The 23921-nt window shown below is 42.9% G+C and overlaps 1 protein-coding gene across 1 annotated transcript in view; it reads left to right on the forward strand.

Moving 5' to 3' along the window:
• Positions 1-23921, forward strand: part of LOC124712462 (protein qui-1) — a 1341285-nt gene that overhangs the window by 1238161 nt on the left and 79203 nt on the right. The window contains exon 26 of the mRNA XM_047242758.1: positions 23467-23629. Coding sequence (XP_047098714.1) covers positions 23467-23629 — 163 coding nt within the window. The remainder of the gene's footprint in view (positions 1-23466; positions 23630-23921) is intronic.

Raw genomic sequence — 23921 nt, forward strand, 5'->3', positions numbered from 1 at the left:
GGAATCACAAGAGTGTGGGATATGCTGGAGAGACATTTCCCTTCTGCACGTATCAGATAAACTTGTAGTGGAAGGGAGTAGCCAAATGGCCCACATAGTGAAGCAGCTGTTGGCATCACTTGTGTTGTGGTCTATAGCATAGCTACTGGATGCCTAAGTTTGTGATTTGCTACAGTTTGGTGATGGCAATTCATGTGAGTAGATTGTTGTTTACTTGCCATACCCACATAGAATGCTGTGCACTAAGTGCATTATAGATGCTTTCACATGTGCCCCTGCCTTTTGTTGGGTAGAAAAAGCCTGTGACGGGACTGCAGCTGGAGGTGGGGGGTAGGTGTGTGTGTGGGTGTATGTGGACCAGCCACAAGGGAATTATCCATGTGGTGCAGGATTGGGAAATGGGATTGAAATGGGGGTGGACAAGATATGTGGGCAATGGAACACTGCTTTGGGGGATGTGGGTTGGTTATCCCTCATTTCATAGCATGACCAGAGGCAGTCAAAGCCCTGGTGGAGGATGTAGTTGAGCTTTCCAAGGCCAGGGTGATACTTGGTGTACAGAGTGCTGCTTGATGGCTAGTTAAAGTGTTTACCTTATTTGTGGGCCCGCTGCAAGATCCTCCCTGTGTAGCCAAAACCTTAAACTTCTTGCCTGTTTCAGATTCATTGATTACGTTTTCCTGCTCAGGACTCAGAGCGAGTACAACCTTCGCTCTTTCCTCCATAACCTCAAGCTGCTTCACCTGGTCCTTCTGAACTCATCAAGCCATCTCAATCTCCACTTCTCAGATGGCTTCATAAATCTGTCTGGCCCTGTCAAGTGCACAAGCCACCAGTGACATCTCCACTTTGACAGCTATCACCCATCATTTGCTAAAAAATCTGTTTCTGACAACCTCACCTTCCATGGAAAGCAGGAGTTCTCAGAATATACTGCAACCTTACCAGAGCCTTTAATGACTGACAGTGTCCTATACAGCTCATCCCTAAACGAATCTCCCATATCATCTGCTTCTCTGATGCTGGTAATCTTGTAAATCAGCTCCAGCCAGTACTACTCTCATCTACCAGTATCACCCTGCCCTTGAAAATCTCAACTACATCCTGCACCAGGGCTTCAACTGCTTATTATTGCACCATGCAATGAGGGATATCTGTCCCAAAATACTACCTATATTCTCCAAAGCAGTGTTCCACCACCCATCCAACCTACAGATCATCCTTGTCCAATACTATTCCAATATTACTCCCAATCCAGCACCACATGGGCCATTCCCATCTGTCGGCTCGGGCACAAGACTTGTCCCATACACCCACCCACCCGTTACTTCCTATCGCAATCCAGTCAAAGGCATTTCCTGCCCAATAAACAGCAGGACCACATGTGAAAGCAGCCACTGTTATATACGAGTTATGCTGCAAATACTGTACAGGATTGTATGTGGGTATGACAAATGACCAATTGCTTACGCACATGAATGACCACTGCCAAAGTGGCAAACAAAAAGCTTGGCTATCCAGATGCCAAACACACCACATCGCAATTCATTTTAAGAGCTGCTTCACTATGCGGGCCATTTAGAGACTTACTTCTCTGAACTGTGCACGTGGGAATTATCACTCCAGCATATCATGCACTTTCACAATGCCCCTGGCTGAAATCTCTCTCTCTCTCTCTCTCTCTCTCTCTCTCTTTCTCTTTCTTTCTCCCTCGTCTCCCTCTACCTCTCTCTCCCCCTTTTCAACCCATCTTCATTCTCTCTCATCCCTCTTCCTGCCTCTTCATCTTCACCTTTCTCTCTTTTCCCAATCCATTTTTGCCCCACTGCTTTATCTCCCCTATATCTCTTTCTACATATCTTTCCACACTACCCTCTGAACTCTTTTCATCTTGTTGTGTAGCTGCATTCACCTGAACAAAGAACTATCTATTTTCCACTACCCCTCTTCGCGTCGTTTCCCCCCGCCCTCTACCTTCCATCAGCTTGAGCCACTGCTTTCAATATTCAAGTATCCATAGTCTCACTGTGACCATGGGACTGTGCATTTGGGTGTCTGTGTGGTAGTGTGTGTGAAAGTGTGAACTTGCATGAATTTTTGAAAGCTGCACTTATCATGTCAGTTAAAATTCTCATTTGGCCTATAAATCAAATTCTGCTGACAAGTGAGTTTCCTTGAAGGATTATATCAAAGTAATGATTCTGCCTGAGCAAGGCACACATTTTTTAATATCTGTTTTGATGTACAGCCAAACAGAATTTTTATGACATAACATACATATTCAGCTTATTGCTTGTATACTTTGCTTGTTGGGCCTGACTTAAATTCTCCTGAATCCATACACAAAGAAATTCAGTAGAATTTATGTTCAGAAAAGATTTGGTGTTTAGTTCTGTGAAGGTGTAAATGATCACTTATTTTATACTGTGTGAAAATACATTGCGACTGCTTTTTTAAGGTGTGTGATATACTTTTTGACTTCACACTGCACCTCTTCTTTGGTCCTTACTTTCATTGACAAATTTGTTTCATGCGAAAATTTGATATAATGTGGTGTGCTTTGGCTGATTCTAGGTCATTTGAAAAAAAAAAAAAAAAAAAAAAAAAAAAAAGTGGATTGTTCCCACGTACACCATATTTAATACTCCTGCACATAAAGCCACCTTCTCTGGTAGCTCAGACCGATCTGAGCTGCTGGAGATGGCAATCGTGTGTGTGATGTGTGCTTGCTTGTGTGAATGAATGTGTGTGTTTCCTTTTCCAATGAAGGCTTTGGCTGAAAGCTAATCCTGCCTGCAACTTAACAAGATATCTTTATAGTAAGCAGCAATCTATTTGTTCCTTACACTGCTTATATTCCAACCTGTTGTTTCCACTGTTTGATATTTAATACTATGTTTCTTCTGAGTGACAGGACTTTATGCTATTCTCTTCTTGGAATGCTAGCTGAAGTATTTGCTCTGTACAGTGTTGGTAACATTTTATCCATTTGTTAGGCAGTGCCTTCTCTCTCTCTCTCTCTCTCTCTCTCTCTCTCTCTCTCTCTCTCTCTCTCTCTCTGACACACATATGCATATGACTGTTCAGAACAGTGACACTGCTGCTTTTCAGCAATGGGGAATAAGTTGTGGGATGGTTTGTGTCAGGTGGTGTGGTAGAGGGAGACAGAGGTGGGATGCAGGATTAGGGATTACTGGTGTGGTGGGGAGGGACTAGTGGATTGGAGTAAGGCAGCTGGTTTGCAGGCTAGGAATGTGAGTAGGGATGGGTGGCAGGTACATGGGGTAGGCACATTATACATGACTGTAGCAGCTAGTAGGGAGCAGTGCACGCTGAAGATGGCGTGGGGACATGAACTGGAAGGAGGAAGAGGAAACTGTTGGGTGGAGGGTGCGGGCACAGTGGGTTACCTGAGACTGAGGCCAGGAAAATTATGGAAGCAGATGATGTGTTGCAAAAATTACTCCCATCTGCATAGTTAAAAGAAGCTGTTGGCGGAGCAAAGGATCCAGAAGGGCCAGATTGTGAATCATGCACTGAAACTGAGCATGCTGTGCTCAGTTAGATGTAGCGCTCAGCTGCTTGTTGTGCCACTCTGTTCTTGGCAAATGTTTGGAGGTGCCCATTCATCCTGGTGGACAGCTGGTCAGTAGTCGTACAAACATGAGAAGCTGTGCAGTGTTTGCAGCAGGGTTGGTATATGATATGACTGCTATCACAGGTGGCCCAGCCTCTGACAGGGTGAGGATAAGTGTGTGACACGACTGGAGTAGCGCATGCTGGGTGGGTGGATTAAACAGATCTTGCACCTTGGTGTCTCACAGGAATACAATCCCCGTGGAAAAGTGTTGGGTGAAAGCAGCCGTGTCATTACCATCTCTGCTGCAGATGCTGCACAGATTTTTTATGCCAGCATGATCCAATCATCTGTCTACCACGATGAATGGTCACTGGCAAACAGACGATGTATGGTCACTGCCAAACAGTTGCTGAGAACAAAGTTGACCACCCAGTGGCACAAGATGCAGTTGAACACCACATGCTAAATTGCAGTGGCCGCTTCACAACCTTGGCCATCTGGATCTTTCCTTCCACCACCAGCTTCTCTAAACTATACAGATGGGAATTATCCTTACTACACATCCTCTGTTCTTATAATCATCCTGGTCTCAATCTCAGGTAACACACTGTCCCCACACCTTCCATCCAAAAGTTTTCCTTTTCTCCATCCTGTCACCCTCTCCCAGTTCACATATCCACATTATCTTCATTGACCATGACTTCTCATCGGATCTTACAATTGTGCACCACATGCCTAGCCCATATACTTACCACCTCTCCCTCCTACATTCCTGACCAGCAAACCAGCTGCCTCCCTCCAAGCTGCTAGCCGTTCAACCCCAGCCCTCTCTTTGCCTTCTGCCTCCCTCTCCCTCTAGCACTACCCCCTCCACAACCAGGTGCACCTACTGAAATGCAGTACTGGTGCTGTTCATCCAGCTGGCACCATGTAGGGGCAAAGTCGTGTGTGTGTGTGTGTGTGTGTGTGTGTGTGTGTGTGTGTGTGTGCTATCCTAGTTCAAAAGAGGGTTACTCTGAAAGCTAGCAACATCCCCTCCCCCCTTTTTCCCCTATTGATGACTCAACATTTCTGCCTTCCCATGAGTGCTCGGCCTTAATCCAAAAGTATTTGCATTCTACCAGAACTTTTCTACAACATTTGACCTACATAGCTAGGACAAATTCTGCTATACCAAGGAACCAAATCTCACTGTAGAAACTGCCACTGAAAACTTTACTTCACCTTTATAGCTAGAACAAACTCCACATTATCCACCAACTGTAAGTAAACATTATTTACTAGCAACCCAAAGAAAGCAACCCACAAATTCATAGATAGTTTCATCAACATTAATTTATATATGCAGGTAAATCACATTCCACTACACAAAGTAAATACATACGGTATACTTCCAAAACAAATAAAACATTAAAATTAACATACCAACCAAAATCTGCTAAAACACACATGTGGGCTCGCACACGCGCATACACATACACATGTTCAACCCCCCTTCCCTCCCCCCCCCCCCCCCCCCCCCCCACACACACACACATGATGCAGAAGATCTAGACAAGCACAACAAAAAGAAAAGAAGCCAAATAAAACTGAAGTATACATCCAGAGCCAATTAAAAGAAATGTACAGCTATTATAATCATATATAGGGTGCTGAAATATAGGCAATAAGTACATCTACTTGCATAAATCATAACAATTGATATACTGTTTGCTGAAAATTATATTTTAAGAATAATATGTGGAATATGGGATAGCAGTGGGCAAAAGGTGATGTTGAGTGATTAGACGAGATGGTAGAACCGTTGAGAAAATAGTGTTCGATAAACATAATCATGATGAGTAAATGAAAATAGATAGTGGCATAATGATGCATAGTTCTGCAGATTGGTGTCATATAAAACAGAATGTTCCATAAAATTTAAGCTGTATGCTTAGCTGACTGCCTACTCATCACCTCAGAAATCAGAACATTCTAAAATACCTCACCAAGTTTTTGGAAAATCATGGTAAAAGTTATTGCTGTGAGTAAACTACCAAACTGTCACATACAGACGTAAGGTACACTTGGACTGTGCTACACATCTGTCTATCACCACATACACTTTCCTTCCATGCTGTTGTTGTTGTTGTTGTTGTTGTCTTCAGTCCTGAGACTGGTTTGATGCAACTCTCCATGCTACTCTATCCTGTGCAAGCTTCTTCATCTCCCAGTACTTACTGCAACCTACATCCTTCTGAATCTGCTTAGTGTATGCATATCTTGGTCTCCCTCTACGATTTTTACCCTCCAAACTGCCCTCCAATGCTAAATTTGTGATCCCTTGATGCCTCAGAACATGTCCTACCAACCGGCCCCTTCTTCTTGTCAAGTTGTGCCACAAACTCCTCTTCTCCCCAATTCTGTTCAATACCTCCTCATTAGTTATGTGATCTACCCATCTAATCTTCAGCATTCTTCTGTAGCACCACATTTCAAAAGCTTCTATTCTCTTCTTCTCCAAACTATTTATCGTCCATGTTTCACTTCCATACATGGCTACACTCCATACTTTCAGAAATGACTTCCTGACACTTAAATCTATACTCGCTGTCAACAAATTTCTCTTCTTCAGAAACGCTTTCTTGCCATCGCCAGTCTACATTTTATATCCTCTCTACTTCGACCATCATCAGTTATTTTGCTCCCCAAATAGCAAAACTCCTTTACCACTTTAAGTGTCTCATTTCCTAATCTAATTCCCTCAGCATCACCCGACTTAATTCGACTACATTCCATTATCCTCATTTTGCTTTTGTTGATGTTCATCTTATACCCTCCTTTCAAGACACTGTCCATCCCGTTCAACTGCTCTTCCAAGTCCTTTGCTGTCTCTGACAGAATTACAATGTCATCAGCGAACCTCAAAGTTTTTATTTCTTCTCCATGGATTTTAAAACCTACTCCGAATTTTTCTTTTGTTTCCTTTACTGCTTGCTCAATATACAGATTGAATAACATAGGGGACAGGCTACAGCCCTGTCTCACTCCCTTCCCAACCGCTGCTTCCCTTTCATGCCCCTCGACTCTTACAATTGCCATCTGCTTTCCGTACAAATTGTAAATAGCCTTTCGCTCCCTGTATTTTACCCCTGCCACCTACAGAATTTGAAAGAGAGTATTCCAATCAACATTGTCAAAAGCTTTCTCTAAGTCTACAAATGCTAGAAATGTAGGTTTGCTTTTTCTTAATCTTTCTTCTAAGATAAGTCGTAGGGTCAGTACTGCCTCACGTGTTCCAACATTTCTACGTAATCGAAACTGATCTTCCCCGAGGTCGGCTTCTGTCAGTTTTTCCATTCGTCTGTAAAGAATTCGCGTTAGTATTTTTGCAGCTGTGACATATTAAACTGATAGTTCGGTAATTTTGACATCTGTCAACACCTGCTTTCTTTGGGATTGGAATTATTATACTCTTCTCGAAGTCTGAGGGTATTTCACCTGTCTCACACATCTTGCTCACCAGATGGTAGAGTTTTGTCAGAACTGGCTCTCCCAAGGCCGTCAGTAGTTCTAATGGAATGTTGTCTACTCCCGGGGCCTTGTTTCGACTCAGGTCTTTCAGTGCTCTGTCAAACTCTTCATGCAGTATCGTACCTCCCATTTCATCTTCATCTACATCCTCTTCCATTTCCATAATATTGTCCTCAAGTACATTGCCCTTGTATAGACCCTCTATATACTCCTTCCACCTTTCTGCTTTCCCTTCTTTGCTTAGAACTGGGTTTCCATCTGAGCTCTTGATATTCATACAAGTGATTCTCTTTTCTCCAAAGGTCTCTTTAATTTTCCTGTAGGCAGTATCTATCTTACCCCTAGTGAGATAAGCCTCTACATCCTTACATTTGTCGTCTATCCATCCCTGTTTAGCCATTTTGCACTTCCTATCGATTTCATTTTTGAGACGTTTGTATTCCTTTTTGCCTGCTTCATTTACTGCATTTTTATATTTTCTCCTTTCATCAATTAAATTCAATATTTCTTCTGTTACCCAAGGATTTCTAATAGCCCTTGTCTTTTTACCTACTTGATCCTCTGCTGCCTTCACTACTTCATCCCTCAGAGCTACCCATTCTTCATCTACTGTATTTCTTTTCCCCCATTCCTGTCAATTGTTCCCTTATGCTCTCCCTGAAACTGTGTGCAACCTCTGGTTCTTTCAGTTTATCCAGGTCCCATCTCCTTAAATTCCCACCTTTTTGCAGTTTCTTCAGTTTTAATCTACCTTCCATGCTAGTTCACACATTTACTACATGTAATTACTTCCACCAACTTGTGACACTAGTTCATACATAATACACGAGAGGTGCTGCTACAGTCCTCAGTTAGTATTGGCCTCTGTCTCTCCAGACTAATACTTAAGTTTAGCCAAAAAGCCACCATTCATTATCAAAAGAAACACTAAGTAAAAAAAAATTGACACACATTAAATTATACAAGAATAAAACCAAATAAAGCAACAACTTCATGCATGGCACTATACAAATTCGGCCATAAAACCATACAGTTGCAAAAACTTCATAGTTCTGGTCGTATGATCACCCATTGTGGCAATCAACAAATTATTGTTGAATTTCTGTGCCATACCCCTGATACAAATAATAATTTCAAATCAAAAACCATAGTCCTTATCACTATCATTTACCTTCTGTTGCAGCCAACACTAACAAATGCACTCTTCATCTGCACTGCCCAGCCAAGATGTCACAAAATACAAAATTATTATGTTGTGGGTCAAAACAGAGGCTTGTTACCCAATATTTTATTTGACCCAACAATGGAACCCATGGTGCATGACTGAGAGCAATTTTTTTTTTCTGTGACCTTTATTAATCTATTATAACAGATTTTTCCTTTATTTTTAAAAACTAAATGACAGTGATATTGGCACAGTCACACTTTTGCCAGCTCTGAGTTCAACTGTAACTGGATGGTATTTTATTATTTTAGAGGACCATACAACACATTATATACACACAACAACTTTATAAAATGAAGAAAATAGAAGCAGAAAGTCAATAGAAATGAACATTCTCTCCCAAAAACTGTCTGTTAACAGGGCAAGATTTGCAACAACATTCTGTCACACAAAGTGGAAATGCCCATGAGTTTCACCAAGAATATGTAACACATACCCAAATATGGAAAAAAGTAGACCAAAGTTCATGGACTTCACTAAATTTACAGTTGCAAATTATTTATATAACATGAAGGATTAAATACCTGTGTCAGTGTTTTCTCAGGAAAGGAAGCAATATTTCATATTCCTTGAGATACATCTTGAGTTTTATTCTTCATCATTTATTTTCTCTTTTCTGTTATTTTGATCACTGAGAGAAAAATTTTACTTGTTTTAGTACACATAGTACTTATAAATTGCGATAACACTCATTTGAGTTAATTTTTGCTGTAATTTGTTATTTCTTTCAGTGTGGAGTCTGCATCATTTCTGTGGTTCTTCATTTTATTCTGAAAAGTTACTCACTGATTAGTGATTACCACTAACATGATACTTTTCACTGTACAGTAATATCCTCTTAATTTCCCATTATAACCAATGACAAATTTTAGTGAGCAATATCAATAATTTGTACTCATTAGGCAATCCAGCATGTGGAACAGTGTCAGTATACATTGAAGTGACAAAAGGCAAGACAAGAGCCACATATACAGATGGTGGTAGTATTGCGTGCACAAGGTATAAAAGAGCAGAGCATTGGCCCAGCTACCATTTGTTCTCAGGAGATTCATGTGAAAAGGGTTTCGAAGTGATTATGGCCACACAATGAGGATTAACAGACTTTGAATGCAGAATGGTAGTTGGAGCTAAATGTGTGGGACTTTCCATTTCAGAAATCATTAAGAAATTCAATTCTCCAAGATCCACAATGTTAAGAGCATGTCAAGAACACCAAATATTCACATAGTGCTGCTAACCACGGACCGTGCAGTGGCCGACTGCCTTCACTTAACGAGTGAGAACAGCGGTGTTTGCTTAGAGTAGTCAGTGTGAACACGCAAGCAACAGCACATGAAATCACTGCAGAAATCAATGTTGGATGCATGATGAATGTATCTGATAAAATAATGTAGTGAAATTAGGCACTAATTGGTTGTGACAGCAGATGACCAACACAAGTGCCTTTGCTAACAGCACAGCATTTCCTGCAGGGCCTCTCCTGGGCTCATGACAATATTGGTTGGACTCTAGGTGACTGGAAAACCACGGTCTGGTAAGATGAGTCCCGATTTCAGTTTTAAGAGCTGATTTTAGGGTTTGAGTGTGGCGCAGACCCCACAAAGCCACGGAACCAAATTGTCAACAAGGCAGTGTGTAAACTGGTGGTGGCTCCATAATGCTGTGGACTGTGTTTTCACGAAATGGACTGGTCAGCGGGACCAATCATTGACTAGAAATGGTCATATTTGACCATGTCATTCAGCCACAGCTGTTCATGATTGGATTGAGGAATGTTCTGATTTTGCCACCCAGATTGCCTGACATGAATTGCATCCAACATTTATAGCCCATAATCAAGAGGTCAGTTTGCTCAGAAAATTCTGCACCAGCAACCCTTTCACAATTCTGGGCAGCAATAGAGGCAGCGGGACTCAGTATTTCTGCAGGGGACTTCCAACAACTTGCTGAGTCTATGCCACATCAAATTGCTGCACTACACCAGGCAAAACAATGTCCAACACGATATTAGGAGGTATCTGATGACTTTCATCACCTCAGTGTATGGAGAAATAATTTTTGACACATACTCTTTCAGTATATTGTAGGCATCCAATCATAGTTAAAACAGTTCCCTTTTGAGACTGTAGAGTCTCCCCTATGTATTCCATTTATTTTTTGTTGTGTTTCTTGTGTGTATATAATTAGTGGGAAAATGATTAAATTTGTATTGTTTGTATAATAAAGACCTCCATCTCATCTCTAACCTCTCCTGTAAAGCATTTCTTAAAAAGTGGTCCGAGTGTAGCTGCATCATTGTAAACTACCAGATGTTACAGTTTTCTGTGCTCGTGCCCTTCTCGATTGGATACGCCAGTAATATTGACCGTAAAATGATTGGTATAGTTTCAATATTTGAATCCCAACCATATATGTTTTTTACTTGAAATAAAGCTTATTTCATCTAATCGTAGTATTCGAGTGATCCAGTAACAGTTGCCTTGCAGTGTTGTCTTTTGGATGAATTTAATTAATACAGAAAGCTCCTGATTAAGGCACACCCAGAAGTACATGGATAATGCAAAACATGGATAATACGAAATACATGTATTTTCTCTGGAAACTAGTAGTTACTGTGTTTACAAAACATTCTACAAAGCACATCTGAAGGCCCTCTGCTTTTTTACACATTACTCGCCAGAATTACATTTCTTATAGTCTGGTTTCAGTTCATTTTCAGTGTAGCCAAATGTTGTGTTTATTTTGTGTATATAATCAGTGGAAAAATGATAAAATTAGAACTGTATTTATAATAAACAATAAATAACTTATGATAAATAATTCCTCTATCGAATAGACTTTGTTCACTGTGTCTGCATCACTTAGCTTTTGCATCGCTTAGCTGTTCAAATCGCAGTTCATAGGCAGCATTATGAACCTCTTGTGGATGGTTTCATCATTTATAACTTCATAGTAATATTTTTTTTGTATTGTAAATGAATTATTTGTTCTAATTGTAATATAACCTTTTCAGGGCTTTTTTCTTTTATTTGTTTAAAAATTGCTAATCTGTGCACAGATAATCTGCTCATACAGTGATGATGATAAGTAAGATTTAAATTTCTGAACATTACAAAGACAACTTCCTTTTTAATGTGAAAACAAGGTGGCCGTATAACCATAATTGATTATAACTTACAGCATGAGTCAGCAGAAGCACCACTTATCACTACAGCTTTAAGTAATATTTTTAAATGTTTCAATTATTAAATAAAATATTACACAGATACTCAGGAACAATATAATTTCAGCAAATGTTTTCTCAACATAAAAGTTACATGTGAATGAAACTGTTGAAGAACATAAATAATGTGAAGCAAATTTGTGTAGTTATTATAATGTAATATATACAATTAACCCAATCATATACAGTAAATGAAACAATTTTGAACCAAACTTAAATGGGAAAGGAAGAAGTAAAGAGTGACACACACTGGTGAGCAAAAGCATTATGACCACCTGCTTAATGTCATGTGAGTTCACCTTTGGAATGCAGTACAGTGGTGATTTCCCATTACTTGGATTCAGCAAGTTCTCAGTAAGTTTCTAGAGGTATGCGTCACCATATTTTTATGCACATGTCAAACAGCAATTCCCGTAATTTGTGGGCTGGTGATTCATTGTTGCTTCAGAGCTGAGATAGTGTCCCAGACATATTACACTGGATTAGGTAATTCAAATATGGGGACCAAGACATCAACTTTAAATGCACTATCGTGTTTTCAAGCCACTGTACTTGATTCTTCCTGCTGGAAGATGCGATTGCCATCATGGAAGACATCTAGCGTGTAGGGATGTAGGTAGTCCACAGTAATTTATTTATTGGCACTGTGAATCTAGGACTGTACAGTGTACAAAAGATATTGGACCATTCATTAATTACAACACACATTCCTTGATTTTTTATTTTTTTCAGTCATCATTTTAACAAATGATAAAGTTATACAATATTTTCTTACTCTACACATTTTATAAAAACAGTCTCAATCTGTGAGGCAGTTTTGTTTTACTAGGTATTCCCTTACTGTATAGAAACAGTGCTCGACCAAATAATCCTTCACAGTTGATTTCAACTTGTTTAAGTCCATTATTATTTTTGTAGATTTTGGTAGTGCATTGTACAATTTTATGCCAGGGTGGAGTATGCTTGTGTTTGTCTGTTTTACATGTACATCATTTATTTGTCTTGTGTGATGGCTATGTACAGATTCATTACAGGTGATGCTAGAACTGCCTCTGTTCAATTTTTAATTACATTTTCAAGTATATAAATACATGGAAGTGGTAGTATTTTATTTTTCCTAAATATCGTATTTACTCGAATCTAAGCTGCACCTGAAAAATGAGACTCGAAATTGAGGGAAAAAAAATTTCCCGAATCTAAGCCATACCTGAAATTTGAGACTCGAAATTCGAGGGGAGAGAAAAGTTGGAACGCACCTCCAAATCGAAACAAAGTTGGTCCATTGTAACATGAGACACAATGTAGGTCGAGTGGATGAAGATACAGCTACAGTAGTTTGGTTTGAGTCGTAATCTTAACAGTTAAGCTTTACCAAGTAGCCATTTCTATGTGTCAGGTGCTCCATCTGTATTTATACAGGTACCCTTCCTTTTTAAGGTGCTTCATCTGATTTGAATCGATTACTTATTTTGCTTTGATCTGATAAATGGAGTTCTCTTTGTTATAGGTGTTTACGTCACTCTAAACTGAAAATGCATTATTGTACGGTGTCATGCATTGTTTGTCGTATTCTGATAATGAGTGTCCACGACCTGTCGCCGCTCATCACATGGCTTGCTTTTGTGCGTGCTACCACCGCTTACAATAGAAAAAAAGAGAGGAATTGTCTCATAAGCAAAACAATGGCAAGAGACTGCTGTTTCTTGTTACTTACACTGCTGCTTTCTTTGATAATGGTCAACAAGAATCAAATAATAGAAGATGTTCTGAACGAGAGTTTAGCGAAAAATTTTCTCAGTTTGAAAATCTTTCCAGGTGCCTCTTTAGTACATTACATTCTGAACAGAAATTAGAGTCATCTTAGATTTAAAAACCTAGTCAGTTGCCTTGCTTCATTTCTGACTGTATCACTATTCAGCATAAGAATAATACAAATATAAACATGACATGATGTGTATATTCTTCCACGTTTACTGTTGTCTCACTCTAGTTTCGTAGTTTATTAGGCAGACAGGATTTAAATGAGATAGCGCAAACAAGAAAGAATACATGGCATAATGTTTACATTCTTCTACCTTTTATTTTAATTTATTTACTGATGCAGAGGCTTTGGCACCAGTATTTATCTTTGTGCCTGCAAAACATGCCTGTGTAGTGATGCATATATTCGACGGCAGAAGTTAGTTGTGGCGGCACCTACCAACATTTTTCAGAACTTCCGCTTACTTTGTACTCGATTCTAAGCCGCAGGCGGTTTTTTTGGTTGCAAATACCGCAAACAAAGTGTGATTTAGATTCGTAGGCGGGTAGCCACAGCAATGTGAACAGACATAAGAGGCAGACTGTCCAGTGCATCCCGCGGGCGAAATCAATGTGAAAGCAGAGGACCTCCTGTTGGTCAAAGGCAGGATAGGGGCCCACTGGAAGACGTGACAAAGCATCTTTGTTAGCATGGTGGGCGGTGGGCCTATACTGGATGGTGTAAGTGTAATTACATAAAAACAGTGCCCAGTGCTGGAGGTGTTGAGCCATCCACTCTGGAAGGTGAGAGTGGGGTCCGAAAAGTGTAACCAAGGGTTTAGGGTCTGTCAGGAGGGTGAACTTTGCCCCTCAGAAATAGGTGTGAAATTTTTGGACAGCAAACACGATCACCAGACCCTCCCTTCCAGTCTGGGAGTAGTTCCGTTGTGCTGGGGTCGGTCAACGTCTTAGAGGCATAAGCGATGGGCTGTTTGGAGCCGTCGGCATCCCGGTGCACAAGGACGGTCCCAATGCCGTATGCCAAAGCATCAGCCACCACAACCAAGGGGCTGTCCGGAGAAAAGGGAGTATGGCAAGGGGCGGACTTCAGCATCGCCTTTAAATGGAGAAAAGCCTGGTCACAGGCAGGGGTCCAATCAAAAGGTACCCCTTTGCGATGCAAGTGATTGAGGGGTTGAGCAACAGAGGCAGCCTGGGGCAAGAACTTTAAGTAATAAGTAACCTTGCCCAACAACACCTGGAGTTCAGAAAGTCTTTGGGATGAGAAAGGGCCTCAATGGCCATGACATTTCGACCCGAAGGGTGAATGCCATCTTTGCTAAGCCAGTGGCCTAAGTATTCCACTTCCGGTTGAAAAAAAAGCAACACTTGTCCAGCCGACAGTATAAACCAGCAGACTACAGAGCGTGAAATAAGGTGGTGAGGTTTTGCAAATGTTCCTGGCAGGAATGTCCAGTGACCAAGATGTCATCCAGATAATTCACACAGGCAGGGATAGGCTGTGTAAGCTGCTCCAGGAATCGCTGGAAAATGGCCGGTGCCGAAGAGACACCAAAGGGAAAGCGCTTGTACTTATACAATCCGTAAGGTGTGTCGATAACCATGATATTCTGAGATTCAGCATCCAAGGGCAATTGGTGGTAAGCCTCAGGCAGGTCGATCTTGGAAAAATACTCTGTCCCGGCAAGCTTGGTAAAAAGGTCTTCCTGTCGGGGAGTAGGGTAAGTGTCAATGAGGGACTGAGCGTTGACTGTAACACCAAAGTCCCCCCACAGCCGAAGGCACCCATTGGGTTTCCGCATGACCACCAGTGGTGTCACCCATGCACTGTGGCAGGCTCCAGCACGCCAGCGGCCTGGAGCCGATCAAGTTCCTGCTTGACCGCTGGCCGTAAGGCCACTGGAAGGGGCTGGGCCCAGAAAAGTGATGCTGCACATCCAGGCCGTAGGGTGATGTGCGCCTGAAAGCTGGAAGCACATCCGAGATCCGCTGAAAACAATGACGCAAAAGCGGAGCACAGATCGTTCAAGTCCTGAAAGGGAACAGCTGTGGAAATGACCTTAACTTCGTCGGAAATTGAAAAGCCAAACAGTTGAAAAGCATCCAGGCCAAACATATTCAAAGTCAATGAATGGTCGATGACAAAGAGGGTAAGGAGCCGGGTAATATGGTTGTATGTCGCCTGGACGACGAACTGCCCACTGAGGGGAATGGAACCGTCTCCATAGACAACCAAACGGCAAGAGGGAGGCGACAACGCAGGAGAGCCCAGCCGGGTATGTTAAGCAGGGAGACGGTGGCCCCAGTGTCGACCTGAAAACTGACATCCTCAGTGAAAATGTGGAGCATGAGTAAAAGCTTCCGCGCTGACGGGTCGTCCTGTGGGACGAATGATTGCAGAGCATGGGCTGTGTCTTGAGGCCCAGAAGGGGCAGGACTGGAGCGAGTCAAGCGACTACAACAAACCGATTGGATGTGGCCCTCCTTGTTACACAACGTGAACATTTACCAGCGGTGGGGACAATCAGCCTGTGAATGTGCAGTAAAGCACTGTGGGCAAGATGGATGTGGGCCGTGTGACTGGCGACGAGTGGCGACCGAAGGCGCTGATGCCATAGAGACGTCAGACAATGAGGAGTCCCAACGCCGCTGGCCTCTGTCAACCGGGCCACGTCGATGTCGCAAGGGCGAAACCCGCCATGATGCCGCGATCGCCGCCACCTGTGGTCGCGCCATAAGACGCTCGTTAGCCGCTGGAGCAATTTCAAAGGAGTGGGCAATGCGGAGAATCTCTTCCAAGGAGGGGTTGTCGAGTTTCAATGCTGCAGTACTGACCTCAGGATCGAGAGCCAGCTGAACCACCACATCCTGGATCAGGGAGTCTGCATACAAAGCCTTACACTGCTGATTGGTGCATGTAAAATTGCATCGATGGCTGAGACCCTGCAAGTTCGTGACCCAGGAACGATACGATTGACCAGGCTGTTTATGGTGCTGGTGGAACTCCACCCGAGAGGTGACCACATGGTAGCGTTGAGAATAATAGGTTGTCAGCAAAAGGCAGATCTCCTGGAAAGAGAGAGCCACAGGATCAGACAACGGTGCCAACTTGTGGAGAAGAAAGAACGTGTCCGGGGAAGCCCAAGACAAAAACAACGGCTGCTGCAAGGAGTCGTCCTTGACTTGAAAAGCCATGAAATGTTGTTTCAGCCAATGTAAGTAGGTTTCCCAGTCCTCGTTAGCATCATTAAAGGGTGAAATCAACAGCGGACGTGGGAAAGCATCGGACACCCGAGGACTCTGAAGCTGTTGTGGTAACATGTCCCGGGCATTTACTTTTGTCTGTTAGCAACTGCAGCGACTTTTGTAAGATGTCTAACTGGAGCTGCTGCTGCTGCATGAGCTGCTGCTGTTGCTCCAGCAGACAGACTAACTTCACCTCCACACCAACAACGACCACCGTTGGATAAGCAGCTGCAGCAGCAAGTTGTATACTCCTAGCTCACTCATTTGTTACATAGTTTAATTCTTAATTTCTTTGCGTGTTTTTGGTACTTGCATTGTTTAATTCATAAATTTCGGGCATATTATAGTATTTGAGAGTGTAGCATCGCGTTTTAGTACCTGAATAGTGTAAATTCGCGTAGTCTCCTTCCGCCGCCGAGCAGTGTCAGCAGTGCGCAAGTAGCAGCATTACTGCATTTACTAGGCAATCTTGTATTTTAATAACCGTTTAAATTTTGTCGATTTGTTTGCGCTCTCTGTAGATTAGTTCAGACATTCTTTGCAAAACAGTTTTTAGCATGGATAGGGACTGCAACTGCTGTGTTCAGATGCAGGCTGAGCTGGCATCCCTTCGCTCCCAGCTTCAGGCAGTGTTGGCTTCGGTCACACAGCTTGAGGCTGTTGCCAATGGGCATCACTGTGGGGGTCCGGATGGGGGTTTGTCGGGGACGGCCAGCTCGTCCCACGCATCCCCTGATCGGACTACGACTGTGGTTGCCCGGGATACTGCCCGCATTGAGGCTGATCCCTCACCCGTGGTAGAGTGGGAGGTCATCTCAAGGTGCGGCAGGGGGCGAAAGACATTCCGGAGGGCTGAACGGAAAGCCTCTCCAGTTTGTCTGACAAACCGGTTTCAGGCTCTGTCTCAGGCTGATACTGATCTTCGGCCTGACATGGTTGCTTGTCCTGTTCCAGAGGTTGCCCCTCAGTCTGCAAGATCCGCGCAGTCGCAGAGGGTGTGCTTACTGGTAGTTGAGAGCTCCAATGTCAGGCGCGTAATGGGGCCCCTTAGGGAAATGGCAGCAAGAGAGGGGAAGAAAACCAATGTGCACTCCGTGTGCATACCGGGGGGAGTCATTCCAGATGTGGAAAGGGTCCTTCCAGATGCCATGAAGGGTACAGGGTGCACCCATATGCAGGTGGTTGCTCATGTCGGCACCAATGATGTGTGTCGCTATGGATCGGAGGAAATCCTCTCTGGCTTCTGGCGGCTATCTGATTTGGTGAAGACTGCCAGTCTCGCTAGCGGGATGAAAGCAGAGCTCACCATCTGCAGCATCGTCGACAGGACTGACTGCGGACCTTTGGTACAGAGCCGAGTGGAGGGTCTGAATCAGAGGCTGAGACGGTTCTGCGACCGTGTGGGCTGCAGATTCCTCGACTTGCGCCATAGGGTGGTGGGGTTTCGGGTTCCGCTGGATAGGTCAGGAGTCCACTACACGCAACAAGCGGCTACACGGGTAGCAGGGGTTGTGTGGCGTGGGCTGGGCGGTTTTTTAGGTTAGATGGCCTTGGGCAAGTACAGAAAGGGCAACAGCCTCTACAGGTGCGGGACAAAGTCAGGACATGCGGGGACCAAGCAGCAATCGGTATTGTAATTGTCAACTGTCGAAGCTGCATTGGTAAAGTACCAGAACTTCAAGAGCTGATAGAAAGCACCGAAGCTGAAATCGTTATAGGTACAGAAAGCTGGCTTAAGCCAGAGATAAATTCTGCCGAAATTTTTACAAAGGTACAGACGGTGTTTAGAAAGGATTGATTGCATGCAACCGGTGGTGGAGTGTTCGTCGCTGTTAGTAGTAGTTTATCCTGTAGTGAAGTAGAAGTGGATAGTTCCTGTGAATTATTATGGGTGGAGGTTACACTCAACAGCCGAACTAGGTTAATAATTGGCTCCTTTTACCGACTTCCCGACTCAGCAGCATTAGTGGCAGAACAACTGAGAGAAAATTTGGAATACATTTCACATAAATTTTCTCAGCATGTTATAGTCTTAGGTGGAGATTTCAATTTACCAGATATAGACTGGGACACTCAGATGTTTAGGACGGGTGGTAGGGACAGAGCATCGAGTGACATTATACTGAGTGCACTATCCGAAAATTACCTCGAGCAATTAAACAGAGAACCGACTCGTGGAGATGACATCTTGGACCTACTGATAACAAACAGACCCGAACTTTTCGACTCTGTATGTACAGAACAGGGAATCAGTGATCATAAGGCCGTTGCAGCATCCCTGAATATGGAAGTTAATAGGAATATAAAAAAAGGGAGGAAGGTTTATCTGTTTAGCAAGAGTAATAGAAGGCAGATTTCAGACTACCTAACAGATCAAAACGAAAATTTCTGTTCCGACACTGACAATGTTGAGTGTTTATGGAAAAAGTTCAAGGCAATCGTAAAATGCGTTTTAGACAGGTACGTGCCGAGTAAAACTGTGAGGGACGGGAAAAATCCACTGTGGTACAACAACAAAGTTAGGAAACTACTGCGAAAGCAAAGAGAGCTCCACTCCAAGTTTAAACACAGCCAAAACCTCTCAGACAAACAGAAGCTAAACGATGTCAAAGTTAGCGTAAGGAGGGCTATGCGTGAAGCGTTCAGTGAATTCGAAAGTAAAATTCTATGTACCGACTTGACAGAAAATCCTAGGAAGTTCTGGTCTTACGTTAAATCAGTAAGTGGCTCGAAACAGCATATCCAGACACTACGGGATGATGATGGCATTGAAACAGAGGATGACACGCGTAAAGCTGAAATACTAAACACCTTTTTCCAAAGCTGTTTCACAGAGGAAGACCGCACTGCAGTTCCTTCTCTAAATCCTCGCACAAACGAAAAAAATGGCTGACATCGAAATAAGTGTCCAAGGAATAGAAAAGCAACTGGAATCACTCAATAGAGGAAAGTCCACTGGACCTGACGGGATACCAATTCGATTCTACACAGAGTATGCGAAAGAACTTGCCCCCCTTCTAACAGCCGTGTACCGCAAGTCTCTAGAGGAACGCAGGGTTCCAAATGATTGGAAAAGAGCACAGATAGTCCCAGTCTTCAAGAAGGGTCATCGAGCAGATGCGCAAAACTATAGACCTATATCTCTGACATCGAACTGTTGTAGAATTTTAGAACATGTTTTTTGCTCGAGTATCATGTCGTTTTTGGAAACCCAGAATCTACTATGTAGGAATGAACATGGATTCCGGAAACAGCGATCGTGTGAGACCCAACTCGCTTTATTTGTTCATGAGACCCAGAAAATATTAGATACAGGCTCCCAGGTAGATGCTATTTTTCTTGACTTCCGGAAGGTGTTCGATACAGTTCTGCACTGTCGCCTGATAAACAAATTAAGAGCCTACGGAATATCAGACCAGCTGTGTGGCTGGATTGAAGAGTTTTTAGGAAACAGAACACAGCATGTTGTTATCAATGGAGAGACGTCTACAGACGTTAAAGTAACCTCTGGCGTGCCACAGGGGAGTGTTATGGGACCATTGCTTTTCACAATATATATAAATGACCTAGTAGATAGTGTCGGAAGTTCCATGCGGCTTTTCGCGGATGATGCTGTAGTATACAGAGAAGTTGCAGCATTAGAAAAGTGTAGCGAAATGCAGGAAGATCTGCAGCGGATAGGCACTTGGTGCAGGGAGTGGCAACTGACCCTTAACATAGACAAATGTAATGTATTGCGAATACATAGAAAGAAGGATCCTTTATTGTATGATTATATGATAGCGGAACAAACACTGGTAGCAGTTACTTCTGTAAAATATCTGGGAGTATGCGTGCGGAACGATTTGAAGTGGAATGATCATATAAAATTAATTGTTGGTAAGGCGGGTACCAGGTTGAGATTCATTGGGAGAGTGCTTAGAAAATGTAGTCCATCAACAAAGGAGGTGGCTTACAAAACACTCGTTCGACCTATACTTGAGTATTGCTCATCAGTGTGGGATCCGTACCAGATCGGTTTGACGGAGGAGATAGAGAAGATCCAAAGAAGAGCGGTGTGTTTCGTCACAGGGTTATTTGGTAACCGTGATAGCGTTACGGAGATGTTTAATAAACTCAAGTGGCAGACTCTGCAAGAGAGGCGCTCTGCATCGCGGTGTAGCTTGCTCGCCAGGTTTCGAGAGGGTGCATTTCTGGATGAGGTATCGAATATATTGCTTCCCCCTACTTATACCTTCCGAGGAGATCACGAATATAAAATTAGAGAGATTAGAGCGCGCACGGAGGCTTTCAGACAGTCGTTCTTCCCGCGAACCATACGCGACTGGAACAGGAAAGGGAGGTAATGACAGTGGCATGTAAAGTGCCCTCCGCCACACACCGTAGGGTGGCTTGCGGAGTATAAATGTAGATGTAGATGTAGACACCAAAATGTTGTAACGGCGACTGGAACAGTCGCGGGGTTGAAGTGACGGTAACGCAGTGGGACCCACGGAGCAGCTTGCGAACAACAACACAATGGGAGAGGACAGACACGACCAATGAAGGACCTTATGACAACAACAAGAACAGAATAATAAGAGTCAAGAAAACCAAACAAGACAACCACATCCACTCATAAAGAAAACACGAAAGTAGATACGCTGTCTAATGCGAGGTTAGACTGGCAGGCTGAGCAACAGGCAGGCGTTTATGTTCTCTATCGGGGACGTCGCTACTGACCGCTGCAACCACATGTTCCACTGTGGCGCCCTCACTCTTACGGCGCAACAGTGCAGAGAACTCTATGGGTCTTCGACGTGCATGACGTCTGGCGAGGATTCATATTTTGCAGCACGCTGTGCCAGACATTCACGCATCGTGGGAGCACAATCGGTACATGTGGTCTGTCCTAGCAAAGGTGAGGTTGCACATGGCACTGTTGTAATGGTTACTTGGGTGGCCAGCATCTGATACATACTTTACGCCCGAAATGCAGAATCCACATCAGCATGATGACCTGCAGGATCTCTGCTCATCTCGATATCATTTTCGAAATGCACATGTTGATGCTCACTTGCTGGAGAGGCAAAGCCTGAGTCTGCAGTCACATGTTGCACTGTTGAGTGTCGAAAGTGTTGAGGCAACAACACTGTAGGAAGTGTGTTGTAGAATCCAGTGGTGAAGTGACAAAATGTCCTGTTGTAGGTGGAGGAGCTTTGATATCCACGTGCTTCATGGCAGGTAGATGCAAAAGTACTTGAACTATGAGGAAACGGCATGTGAATTCTTACTTGGGGTCACCATTGTGGCATTTTGGTTGGGTTGTAGCCAAAGGAAATATATACATTTCTATAAGACTAGATATATTTCATTACAGATTCCCACATTACAATAAGTCGTACATCAACTGAACAAGTAAGATGGCGTGGGCTGTTAGTTTAACAGAGTGAAAGAACTTGCGATGGTGGAGATATGTCATTTGTACTTGTTGACGCCACAGACCCAATATGGAACCTTGGCGAACTCCATGTCTGACCACTAATAAATCTGACTGATGAGTGTTTACTGTCTCATTTACTTCATGTGTTATATCTATGAGCTGTTTTCTTTAACGGAGATATGATTTAACCCAGTTATGCACATTCCCTAATATCTCAGTTCTTGATCCTGCCTAGTAATTTACCATCATTGATGGCATCAAACGCTTTTGACAAGTCTAGGAATATTACTTGTATGTTACTGCCTATCTAGGGTGTGTAGAGTTTCATACAAAAAAGAAAAGGTTGCTGTTTTAATAGAGTGATTGCTTCTAAAACCAAGTCATTAGTGTATTACATTTATTTATGAAATTTGACAGATTTTTATAAAAGAGTTTCTCTAGAATTTTAGAAAACACAGACTTCCTCCGCATACATGTACATCATAATTACTCTACCATGCAAACATTGGGGCTACTCTCATCTGGTGCGAGATGTTCTTGAGGGTGTCCACTGGGGACCGAACCGCACAGTAACCATAGGTTCGATGTGGGGCAGCGGTGGGGTGAATGGACTGCTGTAGCCTGTTGTGGGGTTGTGAACCACTGAGGGCTATGGTGGGGACGAAGCCTCTCTGCTGGTTCTAGGTCCCCAGTTCCTTACAGTACAATACAATACCATGGTAGTTAAGGAAATTTCTAAATGTAATGTCCTTGATTTCCTGAATACCAGTCTGTAATTTGCATGAGGTAGAGAATGACATTTTCACTCTGCTCCAGAGTGCAGGATTTTTGCTTTTCACGGGCAAGTGCTTTGCTGACTGAGCTACCCAACCATGACTCACGATTTGCACTCACAGCTTTACTTCTGCCAGTATCTCGTCTCCTTCCTTCCAAACTTCACTGAATCTCTAAGAAAGGATACTGCAGAGATATGGTTTAGCCACAACCTGGGGGATGTTACCAGAATGAAATGTTCACTCTGCAGTGGAGTGTACACTGATATGAAACCTCCTGGCAGATTAATACTCTGTGTTGGACCGAGACTCAAACTCGAATTTGAGCCTCAGTCCGGCACACAGTTTTAATCTACCAGGAACTTTCATATCAGTGCACACTCTCTGCAGAGTGAAAAGTTCATTCTGGAAACATCCCCCAGGATGTGGCCTAAGCCATGTCTTCGCATATCAGTTTTTCCAGGAGTACTAGTCTTGAAAGGTTCACAGGAGAGTTTCTGAGAAGTTCGGAAAGTAAGAGACAAGGTACTGGCGAAAGTAAAGCTGTGAGGAACACTCGTGACTCATGCCTAGGTAGCTGAGTCAGTAGAGAAGTTGCCTGCGAAAGGCAAAGGTCCCAAATTCGAGTATCAGTCTGGCACACAGTTTTAATTTGTAATTATCGTGGCTCACAAATGTGTGAATTTGCATTTTATTAACCTTTTTTTTAAAATTTTCTTTCAGTTTACGAATATGGGCTGTAAACAGAGAAGATGAGCGTTACACAGTCTCTCACAGTGAAGAGATTACCTGTTTTGTCCTAACGATGGATTCTCAGTACGTGATAACAGGCTCAAGAGACATGTCACTGAAAGTGTGGCAGGTTGCAGGAGGCAAACTAGCACAGGTATTTCCGCTTGTCCCACTCCTTATGTGTCACAGCACTCTTACTATTAAGATATCTGAAAGCTAATATTGCTGAATTTACAGGATAATACTGGTCTTATTTATTATTTTTATTGTCATATTCTCTTATGGATTAAATTGCTACTCGCACATTTCAATCCAAAGAAGAGAGCTGTATGGTGCATGTTATCCATTACTGTTCTTGTTTTTCATTTCACAGTCATTGTCTAATATTCAGCAGATGTGTAAATAAATAGCTAGCAGATGTTTAACAATATTCTTCAATGCTTCAT

Source organism: Schistocerca piceifrons, chromosome 8 (assembly GCF_021461385.2).
Source record: "Schistocerca piceifrons isolate TAMUIC-IGC-003096 chromosome 8, iqSchPice1.1, whole genome shotgun sequence".
NCBI lineage: Eukaryota > Metazoa > Arthropoda > Insecta > Orthoptera > Acrididae > Schistocerca > Schistocerca piceifrons.